The sequence below is a fragment of the Hemiscyllium ocellatum genome, chromosome 23 (assembly GCF_020745735.1).
Source record: "Hemiscyllium ocellatum isolate sHemOce1 chromosome 23, sHemOce1.pat.X.cur, whole genome shotgun sequence".
Classification (NCBI taxonomy): domain Eukaryota; kingdom Metazoa; phylum Chordata; class Chondrichthyes; order Orectolobiformes; family Hemiscylliidae; genus Hemiscyllium; species Hemiscyllium ocellatum.
The window spans coordinates 57,057,790-57,074,263 of NC_083423.1; the positions used below are offsets into that span (position 1 = coordinate 57,057,790).

General features: G+C 43.6%; 1 protein-coding gene across 6 annotated transcripts in view; it reads right to left on the bottom strand.

Moving 5' to 3' along the window:
* LOC132826955 (histidine ammonia-lyase) overlaps positions 1-16,474 on the bottom strand; it is a 66,321-nt gene that overhangs the window by 44,986 nt on the left and 4,861 nt on the right. For 3 of the 6 annotated variants that reach the window (XM_060843278.1, XM_060843277.1, XM_060843281.1), the window contains 6 exons: positions 11,713-11,787; positions 11,537-11,609; positions 11,232-11,298; positions 10,264-10,301; positions 10,042-10,167; positions 488-627 (listed from right to left, as the gene is read on the bottom strand). In XM_060843278.1, coding sequence (XP_060699261.1) covers positions 488-627; positions 10,042-10,167; positions 10,264-10,301; positions 11,232-11,298; positions 11,537-11,609; positions 11,713-11,787 — 519 coding nt within the window. Of the gene's footprint in view, positions 1-487; positions 628-10,041; positions 10,168-10,263; positions 10,302-11,231; positions 11,299-11,536; positions 11,610-11,712; positions 11,788-16,474 lie in introns of those variants that run through there. The other 3 variants (XM_060843280.1, XM_060843279.1, XM_060843282.1) reach the window with 3 other exon arrangements.

Here is a 16,474-nt window from a genome sequence, read left to right on the forward strand (position 1 = left end):
CCTTGCCCATTATTGAGGATAGGGATATTTGTGGAGGCTCCTCCTCCACTGAGTTGTTGAATTGTTCATCACTATTCACGATTGGATGTGGCAGGACTGCAGATCTTAGATCTAATCCGTTAGTTGTTGGATCACTTAGCCTTGTGTATGATCTGCTGTGCATGCTGTTTGACATACAGATATCCTGTATCATAGCTATTCACACAAGGATATAGCTTCAAACCTTGCAGAATTACATGAAACAGGACTTTCACCTTCTGTCAGGCTCAGTCATTGCAGAACAAAAACAGAAATTGTTGGAAAATCTCAGCAGGTCTGGCAGCAACTGTGGAGAGATATCAGAGTTAACAGTTCCGGTCCAGTGGCCCTTCTTTATAATAGTAATTCCGGTATTGCTGCTGTAGGTCCTAATATACACATCAGATCCTCATGCCATTAAACTATCAAATATTTTAACAACCTTAAGTTCAATAAAGAGAGAACTCACGTATTTAGCATCTGCCCAGCCACTTTTAGGTGACCACATTTTGCCTTCACCAATCAGTCCCAGAGCAAGATGGGCAAGGGGAGCAAGGTCCCCACTGGCACCAACTGTCCCCTTCTCTGGGACGTAGGAGAGACAGGAGGCTACAGGAGGCAAAACACATTAGGTTGAAAATATCTGCTCATCTTTGTCAAATGGATACAGTTATTCCAAACAACTCTTCAAAGACAGCCTTCAACGTCAGTATTTTTAGATTGTCAGTGCCACAGATGATTCCAAATCTCTATTACTCATTCTTGGCATTTAATGTCCTCAAATATTTTGGACTGTGCAGAGGGTAAAGAACGAATAAGATCAATTTTCAATATGACCAGAGCAAAAGGGTTTCACTCCACACACAGCCTGTTTAGGACTTGAATTGAATCTGCAATTCACCATCCTGTTATATAGTATTTTCCAAATTCTAACCAATCAATAAGTATAAAATGTTTTCCCCCCATGTTCTCCCGAGTTCTCAATCATCTGCAGTTTGCTCCCTTGACCACTGAAGATAAGAATCTCCTCATTTACTTGAGCAAAAAAAAATTTCATGATTTTAAACAACTGCAATTTCATCAAATTCCCTTAGTCTGCCCAGCCCCCAAAATGGATCCCATGTTATCACACCGTCACAATCCTGCCTCTTAAGCACCACTCACATTCAGCTCTCTGACTATCTTGAAACTCTCATGTCTGCAGTACAGCACAAGATCCATAACTGGCCATGATATCGGTGGCTCATCAGCCCTCGTGAACAAGTGATTCCAGCAGGAATTGTGCAACAATAGGTGTTCTGTCTGCGTCCCAACCTCAATGGGAATAGGAGCCAGCCAACAATATACCCACACTGTAGGCAGTTAGTGTCCCAACACACACCAGAATAACGACCCGCACTGTGGGTTAGGCAATTAAGAGGGTTTGGAGTCACACATTGGTCCAGACCAGGTAAGGATGGCAGATTTCCTTCCCTGAAGACTTTATGGAACCAGATGTGTTTTTATAGCAATTGATAGTAGTTTCAGGGTCACCATCATTAAGACTAGCTTTACATCCCTGATTATTTAATTCATTGAATTCAAATTGCACCAACTTCTCTGGTGGAGTTTGAACCCACATACTGAAGAGCAATAGTCTCGGCCCACAGATGATTGTTCCAGTGACATATCACTATATTAATATCTCCCCTTTATTCTGGAACACAGTTTCATAAATAGCTATAACTCATCACAGAATAATCTACAGTATCTTAGTCATCCAATATCAAGGATCCTACACCAATATCAGTGAACACGCCAGCATAGAGTGTTACCCAACACTGATGGATCAAATGCTTAAGGAACTTGATTTAATCCAAAGTAATGAGATCTAGTGCATCAAAACTAAGCACAATCCAGTAGTTCAGTACTGACAGATTATAATTCCATCATTTAGCCACAAAAAAGTAATTTTATCATTTCCTAAGGTTCTCTCTGTAAGCAGTCCTAAGCAGTTCACTCTGTAAATGGCGTTGACAAAATCAGCATGTGTTGCCCATTCTGAACCTGCCCCTAAGGATGGTGGTATTGAGATGCCTCCTTTAGCTGCTATAGTCCATGTGCTGTAGGTAGACTCACAATGTTGTCAGGAAGGGAGTTTGACCCAGCGACAATTCCAAATGGAAACTTCAATAAAGAAACTTATTTCAGTAAAGACTGGAGTAGCAATGGCATAAAGGGCAGAGAGGAGAAGCATTTCTGAAGTGTGTTTAGAAAACTTTTCTAGATCAATTGGTTTTGGATAAAAGGAGACATTGCTGAGTCTGGTTCTCAAGAATGAGGGGAGTCAACTGCATCAAGTGTCAGTAAGGGAACAGCAATCACCACATCATAAGATTTAGTTTAGCTGAAAGGTGCATTTGAAGCTGTTTGCTGTGGCGGGAGGTGAAAACTGAAAGGGATTCAGCTGTTAACAGGAGGTAGAGAAGACGCAAGGGAGGGTAAAACAAAAAAAAAACAAAGCCCAATATTGAGTACACTATAAAATGTGGAATGATACCAAAACATGACATTAAGATGCTATTGTTACTACAGAAATGTGGCTGCACAGTGACCTGGTGTGGGAACTGAATAACCAAGATTATTCAACATTTAAGGACAGGCAAAAAAAAAATGTGGAAGAGCTCTGATAATAAGATAGTATGTTAGTCAGGGAGGATCTCAGTTTGAAAGAACATTGTATGGATTGTGCTTGGGAAGGAACTAGGAAACAGTAAAGGGCAGCAGACGTTGTCAGTCCCTTCAGCATCAGTCCAATCAAAGTTGGTGTAAAGTGGATATCTCCCTTTGTGGGGGCAATCTAAAACGGAGATGTGGTGGAATTATTTCTCTCAAATGATAATAAACCTGCAGAATTCAGTACTCTAGAGTGTGGTGAACACCAGAATACAGTAAATTTAAGGAGAAGGGAGACATTTTAATTAGCAACAGATTAAAATGTTATAAGGAGCAGGCAGAGAAGTGGAGCTGAGGACAAGATGAGATCAGCCATGATCGTATGAAATGGTGTAGCAGGCTCAAGGGGCTGAATTGCCTTCCCCTGCTCTAGTTCTAGTGTTCTTAGGGAAGAGGTTCAGTAAACTGGGCCTGTATTCTCTAGAGGTTTGAATAATAAGAAGTGCTCCCATTGAAACATAGAAACAACATAAAGGGATAGATGGAAGTAAGGCTTTTCCACAGTTGGGAGAATCTAGGACCAGGAGGTACAATTTGAAAATATGATAGATATTATTTAAGACCAAAATGAGGAGAATTTGCTTTACTCGGAGAATGGCAAATCTTTGTATTTCTCTACCCCAGAGAACTATGGAAGCTTGGCATTCGGGTACATTTAGAGATTGATTAATTTTTGATTATCAGCGGGGTAAAGGACTATGGAGATGAGGTGGATAAAAGACAGTGAACATTTCTGTCAGCCATGATCATATTAAATGATAAGTTCTGCTCTACGGGATGAATGGCCTACTCATGTTGTGTTCCTATGAACAAAGAGAAATCTGAAATAAAAATCTTTAAATTGCAGATGGACTGGTTTCAGAAGTGTGAAGACTGACTTCTCCCAGGCATATTGAAATTAAGCAACTGAGAGAAAGTAAGGACTGCAGTTGCTGGAGAGTCAGAGTTGAAGAGTGTGGCGCTGGAATAGCACAGCAGGTCAGGCGGCATCTGAGGAGTAGGAGAGTCAACGTTTCAGGCATAAGCCCTTCATCAGGAATGTTATTGAAGGGGTTATGCCCGAAATGTCGACTCTCCGGCTGTTTGGATGCTGCCTGACCTGCTGTGCCTTTCCAGTGCAACACTTTTCAAAACTGATATCAAGGTTTGAGAGGTAGTACTGTAACTAAGCAAGAGACTATATTTAAAAGAAGAAATAGTTTGAGTAGAATCTTTTATATATTCAACCACAAGTGCATTCACACCACACAAATACCAGGTTATGACCATCACAACTAAGAGCTGAAAATGTGTTGCTGGTCAAAGCACAGCAGGTCAGCATCCAAGGAACAGGAAATTCGACGTTTCGGGCCATCAGGAATGAGGAGAGTGTGCCAGGCAGGTTAAGATAAAAGATAGGGAGGAGGGACTTGGAGGAGGGACGATGGAGATGAGATAGGTGGAAGGAGGTCAAGGTGAGGGTGATAGGCTGGAGTGGGGTGGGGGCGGAGAGGTCAGGAAGAAGATTGCAGGTTAGGAGGGCGGTGCTGAGTTCGATGGAACCGACTGAGACAAGGTGGGGGGAGGGGAAATTAGGAAACTGGAGAAATCTGAGTTCATCCCTTGTGGTTGGAGGGTTCCCAGGTGGAAGATGAGGCGCTCTTCCTTCAACCGTTGTGTTGTTATGTTCTGCCGATGGAGGAGTCCAGGGACCTGCATGTCCTCGGTGGAGTGGGAGGGAGAGTTAAAGTGTTGAGCCACGGGGTGGTTGGGTTGGTTGGTCCGGGCGTCCCAGAGGTGTTCCCTGAAGCATTCTGCAAGGAGGCGGCCCGTCTCCCCAATATAGAGGTGGCCACATCGGGTGCAGCGGATGCAACAGATGATGTGTGTGGAGGTGCAGGTGAATTTGTGGCGGATATGGAAGGATCCCTTGGGGCCTTGGAGAGAAGTAAGGGAGGAGGTGTGGTCGCAAGTTTAACATTTCCTGCGGTTGCAGGGGAAGGTGCCGGGAGTGGAGGTTGGGTTGGTGGGGGGTGTGGACCTGACGAGGGAGTCACGAAGGGAGTGGTCTTTGCGGAACGCTGATAGGGGAGGGGAGGGGAGGGGAGGGAAATATATCCCTGGTGGTGAGGTCCGTTTGGAGGTGGCGGAAATGACAGCGGATGATACGCTGTATACGGAGGTTGGTGGGGTGGTAGGTGAGAACCAGTGGGGTTCTGTCTTGGTGGCGGTTGGAGGGGTGGGGCTCAAGGGCAGAGGAGCGGGAAGTGGAGGAGATGCGGTGGAGGGCATCGTCGATACGTCTTGGGGGAATCTGCGGTCCTTGAAGGAGGAGGCCATCTGGGCTGTATGGTATTGGAACTGGTCCTCCTGGGAGCAAATGCGGCAGAGACGAAGGAATTGGGAATATGGGATGGCGTTTTTACAGGGGGCAGGGTGGGAGGAGGTGTAGTCCAGGTAGCTGTGGGAGTCAGTCGGTTTATAGTAGATGTCTGTGTTGAGTCGGTCGCCCGAGATAGAAATGGAAAGGTCTAGGAAGGGGAGGGAGCAGTCTGAGACATCACAACTAAGAAACAATCTAACACCCCTTGACATTCAATAGAGTTACCATCACTGAATCCCCCACAATCAACATCCTTGGCGGGGACCATTAACCAGAAACTCAACTGAACTTGCTACATAAACACAGAACAAGTCTAGGGCAAGGAATTCTGCAATAAGTAACTTACCTCCTGTCTCCCCAAAGCCTGCCTATAATCTACAAGGCTCAAGTCAGGGGTGATGGAATACTCCCCACTTGCCTGTATGAGCGCAGCTCCAACCACAAGAAGCTTGACATCATCCAGGACAAAGCAGTCATAAACTTCCTCCATCACCGATGCTCAAAAGCAACAGTGTGTACCATCTACAAGATGCACTGCAGAATCCAAAGATTGTCATACAGTACCTTCCAAACCCACAACTGTTTCCATTTTAAAGGACAAGCACAGCAGATACATGGGAACATCAGCACCTGCGAATTCCTCTCCAAGCCACTCACCATCCTGATTTGGAAAGAGATCATCATTCCTTCACTGTTACTGAACTGAAGTCCTAGAATTCCCTCCCTAACAAAGAACAGTACAGCTCAGTACAGGCCGTTCAGCCCTCAATGTTCTGCCAACATTTTATCCCACTCGAAGATCAAACTAACCTACATACCCTTCATTTTACTTTCATCCACCTGCCTCTTCAAAAATTGCTTACATGTCCACAGTGCATCTGACTCTATTACCACTGCTGGTAGTGCATTCCACACACCCATCACACTCTGTGTAAAGAACCTACACTGACATTTCCCCTCTATCTTCCTCCAAACACCTTAAAATTATGTCCCCTCATGATAGCCACTTCCACCCTGGGAAAGAATCTCTGGCTAGCCACTCCATTTATGCCTCTCATCATCTTGTACACCTCCATCAAGTCATCTCTCATTCTTCTTCGCTCCAATGAGAAAAGACCTAGCCTCAACCTTTCTTCATAAGACATGCCCTGCAGTCCAGGCAGCATCCTGGTAAATCTCCTCTGCACCCTCTCTAAAACTTCCACATCCTTCCTAGAATGAGCTGATCAGAACTGAACACAACATTCCAAGAGTGGTCTAACCAGGACTTTATACATCTGCAGCATAACCTCACGGCTCTTAAACTCAATCCTCCTGATAATGAAAGCCAACACACCATACACCTTCTTAAAACACTATTAAATTTGGGTGGCAACTTTGAGGAATCTGTAGACATGAACCCCAAGATCTTTCTGTTCCTCAACACTACCAAGAATCCTGCCTTTAACCCTGTAACCTGCATCCAAATTTGACCTTCCAAAATGAATCACTTCACGCTTTTCCAGGTTAAACTCCACCTGCAACTTCACAGCCCAGCTCTGCATCCTATCAATGTCTCGTTGCAACCTACAACGACCCTCCACATTATCCATAACTCCACCAACCTGTGTGTCCTTGGAAAACTCACTAATCCACAATTCCAATTCCTCATCCAAGTCCTTTATAAAACTCTCAAAGAGTAGAGGTCCCAGAACAGAGCCCTGTGAAACACCACTGGTGGGCATTGTAGGTCAACCTTCAGCATATGGAATGCAGTGGTTCAAGGCGGCAGCTCACCACCACTTTCTCAAGGGGCAACTAGGGATGGGCAATAAATGCTGGTCCAGCCAGCAAGACCCAAATCTCAAATGATGTTCCGATTAGAGAAGGTGCAAAGCTTAACCTACTCTTAGAAAACAAGGCAGAGCAGGTGACTGAGGTTTTACTGAGGGAGCACTTTGGGGCCAACAACCAGAATTCTATTAGCTTTAAAATAGTGATGGAAAAAGGATAGACCAGATCTAAAAGTTCATGTTCTACATTGAGGAAGGCTAATTTTCACAGTATTAGGGAAAAACTGCCAAAAGCTGACTGAGATCTTCACAGGTAAAGGGATAGCTGGAAAATAGGAAGCCTTCAAAAATGAGATGCTGAGAGTCCAGAGACAGTATATTCCTGTTAGGATGAAAGGTAAGGCTGGTATGTTTAGGGAATGCTGGAACACTAGAGAAATTGAAATTTGGTTAAGAAAACCAAAAATTGCTTTGGGCGGCACGGTGGCACAGTGGTTAGCACTGCTGCCTCACAGCGCCTGTAGACCCGGGTTCAATTCCCGACTCAGGCGACTGACTGTGTGGAGTTTGCACGTTCTCCCCATGTCTGCGTGGGTTTCCTCCGGGTGCTCCGGTTTCCTCCCACAGTCCAAAGATGTGCGGGTCAGGTGAATTGGCCAAGCTAAATTGCCCGTAGTGTTAGGTAAGGGGTAAATGTAGGGATATGGGTGGGTTGCGCTTCGGCGGGTCGGTGTGGACTTGTTGGGTCGAAGGGCCTGTTTCCACACTGTAAGTCTAATCTAAAAAAAAAACAGGCATAGAGACAGGAGAGATTGAGTGAATCCTTAGAGTATAAAAGCAGTAGGAGTCTCCTGAAGAGGGAAATCAGGAGGGCAAAAAGGGGACATGAGATAACTTTGGCAAATAGGGTTAAGGAGAATCCGAAAGGTTTTTACAAATACATTAGGGACAAAGGTTGGCTAGGGAGAGAATAGTACCCCTCAAAGATCAGCGAGGCAGCCTATGTGTGGAGCCGCAGGAGATGGGGGAGATACTAAATAAGAATCTTGCAAGAATATTTGCTGTGGAGGAGGTCATGGAAGGTATAAAATGTGGGGAAATATGCGGTGACATCTTGAAAAATGCCCATATTACAGAGGTGGTGGTGCTGGGTGTCTTGAAACATATAAAAGTGGATAAGTCCGAGGACCTGATCAGGTGTACCTTAGAACTTTGTGGGAAGTGATTGCTGAGCCCCTTGCTGAGATATTTGTATCATTAATAGTCACAGATGAGGTGTTAGAAGACTGGAGGTTGACTAACATGGTGCCACTATTTAAGAAAGGTGGCACGGTGGTACAGTGGTTAGCACTGCTGCCTCACAGTGCCTGAGACCCGGGTTCAGTTCCCGACTCAGGTGACTGTCTATGTGGAGTTTGCACGTTCTCCCCGTGTCTACGTGGGTTTCCTCCGGGTGCTCCGGTTTCCTCCCACAGTCCAAAAATGTGCGGGTCAGGTGAATTGGCCATGCTAAATTGCCCGTAGTGTTAGGAAAGGGGTAAATGTAGGGGTATGGGTGGGTTGCGCTTCGGCAGGTCAATGTGGACTTGTTGGGCCGAAGGGCCTGTTTCCACACTGTAGTCTAATCTAGTCTAATCTAATCTAAGGAAAAGCCAGGGAACTAGACTGGAGAGCCTGACATTGGTGGTGGGCAAGTTATTTGATGGAATCCTGAGGTACAGGAGTTATATATATTTGGAAAGGCAAGGACTGATTAGGGAAAGTCAACATGGCTTTGTGCATGGGGAAATCATGTCTAATGAACTTGATTGAATTTTTTGAAGTAACAAAGAGGCTTGATGAGGACAAAGCAGCAGACATGATCCATATGAACTTCAGTAAGGCTATCAACAAGGTTCCTCACTGGAGACTGGTTAGCAAGGTTAGATTTCATGGAATACAGGGAGAACTACCTATTTAGATGCAGAACTGGCTTAAAGGTAGAAGACAGAGGTTGGTGGTGGAGGGTTGCTTTTCAGACTGGAGCCCTGTGACCAGTGGTGTGCCACAAGGATCAGGGTTGGGTCCACTGCTTTTCATCATATTTATATAAATGATTTGGATGTGAACATAGGAGGTATAGTTAGTAAGTTTGCAGATGACACCAAAATTTGAGGTGTAGTGGACAGCAAAGAAGGTTACCTCAGAGTACAATGGGATCTTGATCAGATGGGCCAATGGGCTGAGCAATGATAGAGGAAGTTTAACTTAGATAAATGCAAGGTGCTGCATTTTGGAAAAGCAAATCAGAGCAGGACTTAGACAATTAATGGTAATGTCCTCGGGAGTGTTGCTGAACAAAGAGACCTTGGAGTGCAGGTTCACAGCTCCTTGAAAGTGGAGTCGCAGGTAGATAGAATAGTGAAGACTGCGTTTGGCATGCTTTTTTATTGATTACACCATTGAGCACAGGAGTTGTGAAGTCAGGTTGCAGCTGTATAGGACGTTAGTTAGGCCACTTTCAGAATATTGTGTGCAATTCTAGTCTCCTTCCTATCAGAAGGATGTTGTGAAGCTTGAAAGGGCTCACAAAAGATTCACAAGGATGTTGCCAAGATTGGAGGATTTGAGCCATACGGAGAGACTGACTAGGATGTGGCTGTTTTCCGTGGAGTGTCAGAGGCAGAGGGGTGACGTTATAGAGGTTTATAAAATCAGGAGGGGCATGGATAAGATAAATAGACAAGGTTTTTTCCCCTGGAGTGGGGAAATCCAGAACTAGAGGGTATAGGTTTAGGGTGAGAGGGGCAAGATATAAAAGGAACCTAAGGGGCAACGTTTTCACACAAAGGGTCGTGCATGTGTGGAATGAGCTGCCAGAACTAGTGATGAAGGATGGTATAATTACAGCATTTAAAAGGCATCTGGATGGGTAAATGAAAAGAAGGGTTTAGTGGGGTATGGGCCAAGTGCTGGCAAATGGGACTAGATTAAATTAGGATATCTGGTCGGCACGGACGAGTTGGAATGAAGGGTGTTCCCGTGCTGTACGTCTCTGTCTCAAAATGAAAAATAAAGTGACCCTTCCTGCAGTCCTTCCTACAACAGGGTTTCAAAGTCACACATTCATCTCAGAAAAACATCATCCCTTAACACATGTCAAAGACCTTACAGACCAGGAAATTTGCACATTACCATTAAACGCTTGGATCATTTGATTGAGGGTCTCTAAAGAGATCCCACTGTAACCTTTGGCAAGGACATTAATCCGGAGAGCCAGCAGCATCCGGGATCTCTTTGGGGACAAGGGTTTACCAACACCTGATGGGCAGAGTTAACAACAGATCAATGAACCACATCGATTTGAAACATACACATTGAACAGTCTATTAGAACTTTGAGATGAATGGCCCATACCAGCAGAATGGGAACGGATAAGGTTTTCTTGGAGTTCTCTGGGTGGAGAGCAGAGAAAAGATTACACATTGGAGCAATCCTTTTTAAACTCAAATCATCATTATTGCTACATTTTGATACAGGGATAGAAAGTTACAAAATGCCTTCCCAAATTTTGGAGTGGGGTGGGGAAAAAAAAAAAAGAGGGTGGTGGTGGGTCTCAAGCCCCTGATCCTGAGTGAGCTGGAAAAATTCAGACAGAGATTAATCTTCAGAAAGAGGAAAACCAATATGGTTCTGAATTCTGACTCTATCACTTTCTAGAGTTTGTAAGAGGAGGGCTGGCCAGAGATGGGAAGAGGTTATTCAGGCCTTTGTGTGTGTTCCACCAGCAAATGAGATCAGGGTTCGGATGTCTGGACTTCAAGCAGTCCTCAATGTACATGGTTACCAGGGCAACAATGGCTCTTGAATGAGTTCATCTAGGACAGAGAATTGTGGAAACAAACCTCAGGAGAAGGTCAGCACTATCAGGAAGATGAATGCAAAGAAGATAGAGATTCCATATTTCACAAACAAAGTTGATGTGAATTGGGATACATGAGTGGAAAATAGTTTTATTAGGCATGGAAGTTTCTTAGAAATGATCCTGCTTTCTGTAGCTACTTAGAGATTTGGACAGGTTGGGCAGAAATTATTCTAAGACCATGAATTAAGATCATGGAAGTACCACTGTAATATAAATATTTTCATTGTACAAAGAGCCACAGAATCAGGTAGACTGTTAATTTGATACCCAAAGCTGGTATTAGTCTGCACTGACTTCAAACAACAAGTCAAATCCAGCAGGGTGTGCAATTATATCCCATCAGTGTACTGTCAAGCATGTTTGCCTACAAATGTCAAACAGAAAGATAGAGAACCAGATCCAAATCTACTACAGAGAGTTAACACAAACAGCAATTCATTCACAAAACAGGCAAACTCACTTGAGCTTATTGTGCGGGATAACAGTCCGAGCAAACTTCCCAAAGCCTGTAGTTATCCCATAGACAACTGAAAGAAGAATGAAGTTGAAAAAGTCATTTTCCTTTATTGCCTTGGGCTGTTGTGTTTTACTCGAACATAATAAGCAGTGTGTGCAAAAAAATGGCAGTCAACTTTATTACAGAATTCAAAAATGTAAACCAATTAAGCTTTTGTAAAATATCCTGGAAGACCTATATTTTCCTGAGGGTGAACTGAATGGATTTTCAGGTCATTAGGGCATTCTGCCTCCTCCTTTTCACTGTACCTTTATTTTCTTTCACAATGTTTTCCAGAAGTAACCTTGACTGTTTGATCCTTTCTTCTGTTTCCGTGGTTAGCTGGGGAAGATGGGGGAAGGTAAGATCAAACCGCTGTTGTTCTGCGAATCTGGTCTATTGAAATCCAAAATTGTTAATGCTCAAGTCCAATAAATATACTCACCTTGATCTTGTAAAGCCCTCTTCCCAACTGAACTAGATCTTCTATTGTTAGATGGTTTCCATCTAGACAAATATACTGAAATAATGTGTTTTTCCTTTAGAATGTTTGATCAGCATTGAGCAAAGTACATAAACAAAGAAAATAGAACAGTTAATGATATAGAAGATAGTATCAGCAATAACATTAGCAAATTTGCTGATGATACTAAGCTGGGTGGCAGGGTGAAATGTGATGAGGATGTTAGGAGATTACAGGGTGACCTGGACAAGTTAGGTGAGTGGTCAGATGCATGGTAGATGCAGTTTAACGTGGATAAACGTATGGTTATCCATTTTGGTGGCAAGAACAGGAAGGCAGATTACTACCTCAATGGAATCAATTTAGGATAAGGGGCAGTACAGAGAGATCTGGGTGTTCTTGTACACCAGTGAATGAAGGCAAGCATGCAGGTACAGCAAGTAGTGAAGAAGGCTAATAGTATGCTGGCCTTCATAACAAGAGGAATTGAGTATAGAAGCAAAGAGGTGCTTCTGCAGCTGTACAGGGCCCTGGTGAGACCACACCTGGAGTACTGTGTGCAGTTCTGGTCTCCAAATTTGAGGAAAGACATTCTGGCTATTGAGGGAGTGCAGCGTAGGTTCACGAGGTCAATTCCTGGAATGGAGGGATTACCTTACACTGAAAGACTGAAGCGACTGGGCTTGTATACCCTTGAGTTTAGAAGACTGAGAGGGGATCTGATTGAGACATATAAGATTATGAAAGGATTGGACACTCTGGCAGCAGGAAACATGTTTCCGCTGATGGGTGAGTGCCGAACCAGAGGACACAGCTTAAAAATACGGGGTAGACCATTTAGGACAGAGATGAGGAGAAACTTCTTCACCCAGAGAGTGGTGGCTGTGTGGAATGCTCTGCCCCAGAGGGCAGTGGAGGCCCAGTCTCTGGGTTCATTTAAGAAAGAGTTGGATAGAACTCTCAAAGATAGTGGAATCAAGGGTTATGGAGATAAGGCAGGAAGCAGATACTGATTAGGAATGATCAGCCATGATCATATTGAATGGCAGTGCAAGCTCGAAGGGCTGAATGGCCTACTCCTGCACCTATTGTCTATTGTCTATTGAATAGGTTATTTGAGCCTGTTCAATCATCCAATTTGATCATGGCCGATCATCCACCCCAGTCCCAGCTCCTTTACCCCATATGCTTTAGCCCTAAGGACTATATCTTTCTCCTTCTTGAAAACACTCAATATTTTGACTTGAACTGCTTTTCGTGACAAAGAATTCCACAGACTCATCATTTTTTGGTGAAGTAATTTCTCCTTATCTCAGTCCTAAATGGCCTACCAGTATCCTTAGACTGTGCCCCTTGGTTCTGGACTCCCTGGTCATCAGAAACATCCTTCCTGGGTTTCTCTTGTCGAAACAACTTGTCTGAGATTTCCCCCCATTCATAATTCTAACCAATCCAGGTTCTCTTCATACGTCAGTCCTATTATCCCAGGAATCAGCCTGGTAAATCTTCGCTGCACTCCCTCCGTAGCCATCCTTCCTCAGATACGGAGCCAAACTACACAAAATACTCCAGGTGAAGTCTAACCAAGATCATGTACAATTGCAGCAAGACATCCTTGCTCCTGTACTTGAATCCTCTCACTCTGAAGGCCAACATACCAACTTTACTGCATCTGCATGCTTAATTTCAATGTTTGGTGTCCAAGGACACCCAAGTCTGTTTGCACTTTTTCCTTTTCCCAATCTATTGTCACTCAGATAATAATTAGTCTGCCTGTTTTTGCTGCCAAAATGGATAATCTCAGATTTATCTGCATTATCTGCCAGACACGTGATCACTCACTCAACTAGTTCAAATGTAACTGAAGCATCTCTGCATCCTCTCAGTTCATCCCCTCAGTCAGCTTTGTACCAGAGATATTACATTTAGTTCAATCATCCAAACCATTCATGTATATTGTATATGGCTGGGGTCCAAGCACTGACCCCTGTGGGTCTCCACTACATACTGCCTGTCCCTTGGAAAAATATTCCTACTGTTTCCTGTTTGTACGACCCCCAGCAGTTTTCCTACTGCTAATGTCAGGCTAACTGGTCTATAATTTTCCTGTTATATTAGACATTAGTATCTTTTCACATTGGGTTAAGGGCAGCTTCAGTTATGACATTTCAAATTTTGACTTTCCAATGCAGTATTGTATCTCTTCTTTGCAGCTCTCATAATGAAAGCTCAAAGCTAAGGATTATTATAATGTCTACATACAAAGTAATATAATCTTTTAATTGGAACCAACATGTAACTGACCATTTTAAAGGACCATCATACACTGTGACCACGTGTCAGGTTAACCACCTGACAAACAAATGATTACCCTAATTCCAGGGTGAAATTTTGAAAAATGTATTTTTGAAATATTTGAAGTAGAGCAACCTAGAACAGTTAATGACCAAGCAGGAACAGTCATGGTTGAAAAGAGGTTTGTCTGTCTTGACCCGACTAACAAGGCAGGAATTGCTCATTAGTATGAGGTTTGGACATTAAGACTTTTCTTCAATTAAATTGTAGTAAAACTGAATGTATCACTTGCTCAGATTGTGTCTCAGTGTGGAACCATTCCAAATACAAATTCACCCTATAGACTTATGAGACACACCTGCACACTTGCATAAGTCTCTGGGGCGAATTTGCATTGGCAGATTTGCATGGGCAGATACATTCATTTTGTTCAAAAAGCACAGTCTGTAGACAGTCAGTCCAAGTTACATTTTATAAATTCCTACTCTGGAAGTAGAATCAGTCTGACTAAAGATTGGGATACAGACCAACTCTAACCTCACACCTTTAATGCATTGTCTGAGCTGAGCAATCACTTTTTTTTTTAAATAAAGCCTTACATCATCTCGGGACTGTGACTTGAAGGAAGTTCTGGGATTTATATATTAATGAATCGAAACCTACATCCCCATTCTAAGTGATTAAACACTGAACTACAATCTAGGTTTGTTCAACATCGCATCAGTTGTTTGACACTTTGTGTCCTTTGATCAAGCCCCACTAACTACCAGATGAAGAAGCAGCACTCTGAAAGCTTGTACTTCCAAATAAATCTGTTGGACTATGTGTGGTGTTGTGATTTTTAACTTTCCTGGCTGAGGACCACTGACTCCTAACCCTAGGTTGGACATAACATTTTTTCCTGTCTGTGACTCTGTTCCTGCGATCCCTTTTAGTCTTTCTCTTCATCTCCACACCTAAGTCCAAAAACTCTGGTTTCTTCCCAAACCCTTCAAAGCGCTTTTGACACCACTCACTGAAATCTCTTTGAAAAGTCCCTCTATTTCTCTCTAGAATTTAAATAGCATCCCACAACTTGCAACAGATTTGATCAATTTTCCTAACTCCTCCCAACAAATATCAAAGTCCCTTCCTTTATTCCTTGTCTCTATGTCCCTTTTCCTGCACTAAGGGTTCCATTTCCAACCTCCTTTTCCTCTCAGAGGTAACGTCAAAACTGGAATCATAGAAAGAAGTCATTCGGTCCATTAAGTCTGCACCATCCCTCCGAAGAGCATCCCACCTAGAATCAGACCCCCATTTTAATCCCCACTTTTTGCTATATCTAACCACTTAGCTTGCACATTCCTGGACGCTGTGGGCAGTTCAGCTTTGCCAATCCACTTAACCACATCTTTAGACTGTGGGAGGAAAACAGAGCACCCGGAGGAAAGCCATGCCGACCTCGGGAGAACATACAAATTCCACACAGTCACCAGAGGAGGAGTTGAACCTGTATCTCTGGAATGGTGAGGCTGCAGTGCTAACCACTAGCTATTGTGTCAACTGTGCCTATTTGTTCCCGCAACACATTTGAATCCCTCCATCGAGTCTTAAATAACATCATGCAAGTGGTAAACTTCCCCCTCCTTGTGTTTCTCAACCATCCTCTTACACAGTCACCACACCATCCTCCTCTGACATCTCTCCCCTATCACGTAGCTGGCAGGAATTCCTTCCACATGCTTCCACTCTTAGCTTTCTAATGACCGAAATGGTGCTCCCACACCATTACCTCTAGATCTCCCAATGGTCCCTTTTGGTCCCTTCCTATTTCTCATTTACCTGATGCCCTCAGCAACACCATCTATTGCACAGTGTTGTTTTCACATATCTCTGTCTGCGTGCAGCATTATCTCACCACCACATCTCTCAATCCCTCAGCGCTAGGAAATGATCAGACTGCTTATCCCACATTTTGTACTAGAGGAGCAGAAATTTCCCCAAATTAAATCAGATCACAATCAAAGCCAAAACCAATCTCCATCACAAACTCTAGCAAGTGACTCCATCCCCACTTTCAGATGTCACTCCAAGGCTGAACCAGACCATTCACAGTTTGTCTCATGTTTGACCCTCACATGAATTTCATCACTGAATGATGGTGGCAACAGAGGAACCCATTCAGCTCATCATGTCTACATTTTCACCCGATTGTTATGTCCATCTGCTTCCACCTCCATACTAATGGCCATCTGTCCCTGTATTGTCCAATCCCTTGTTCAGGACTTTGTTAATTCTGTACTGGATTATTTCAAAGGATAAATTAGAATTGAAAATGCTAAAAACACTCAGCAGGTCTGACAGCATCTGTAAAGTCACACAGAGAAACTGACTGAACACTTGAGATTTGGGACCTCTTGACAGGATTCTGAAAAGTCACAATTAAGAGATCCTGAACAGGGGACTG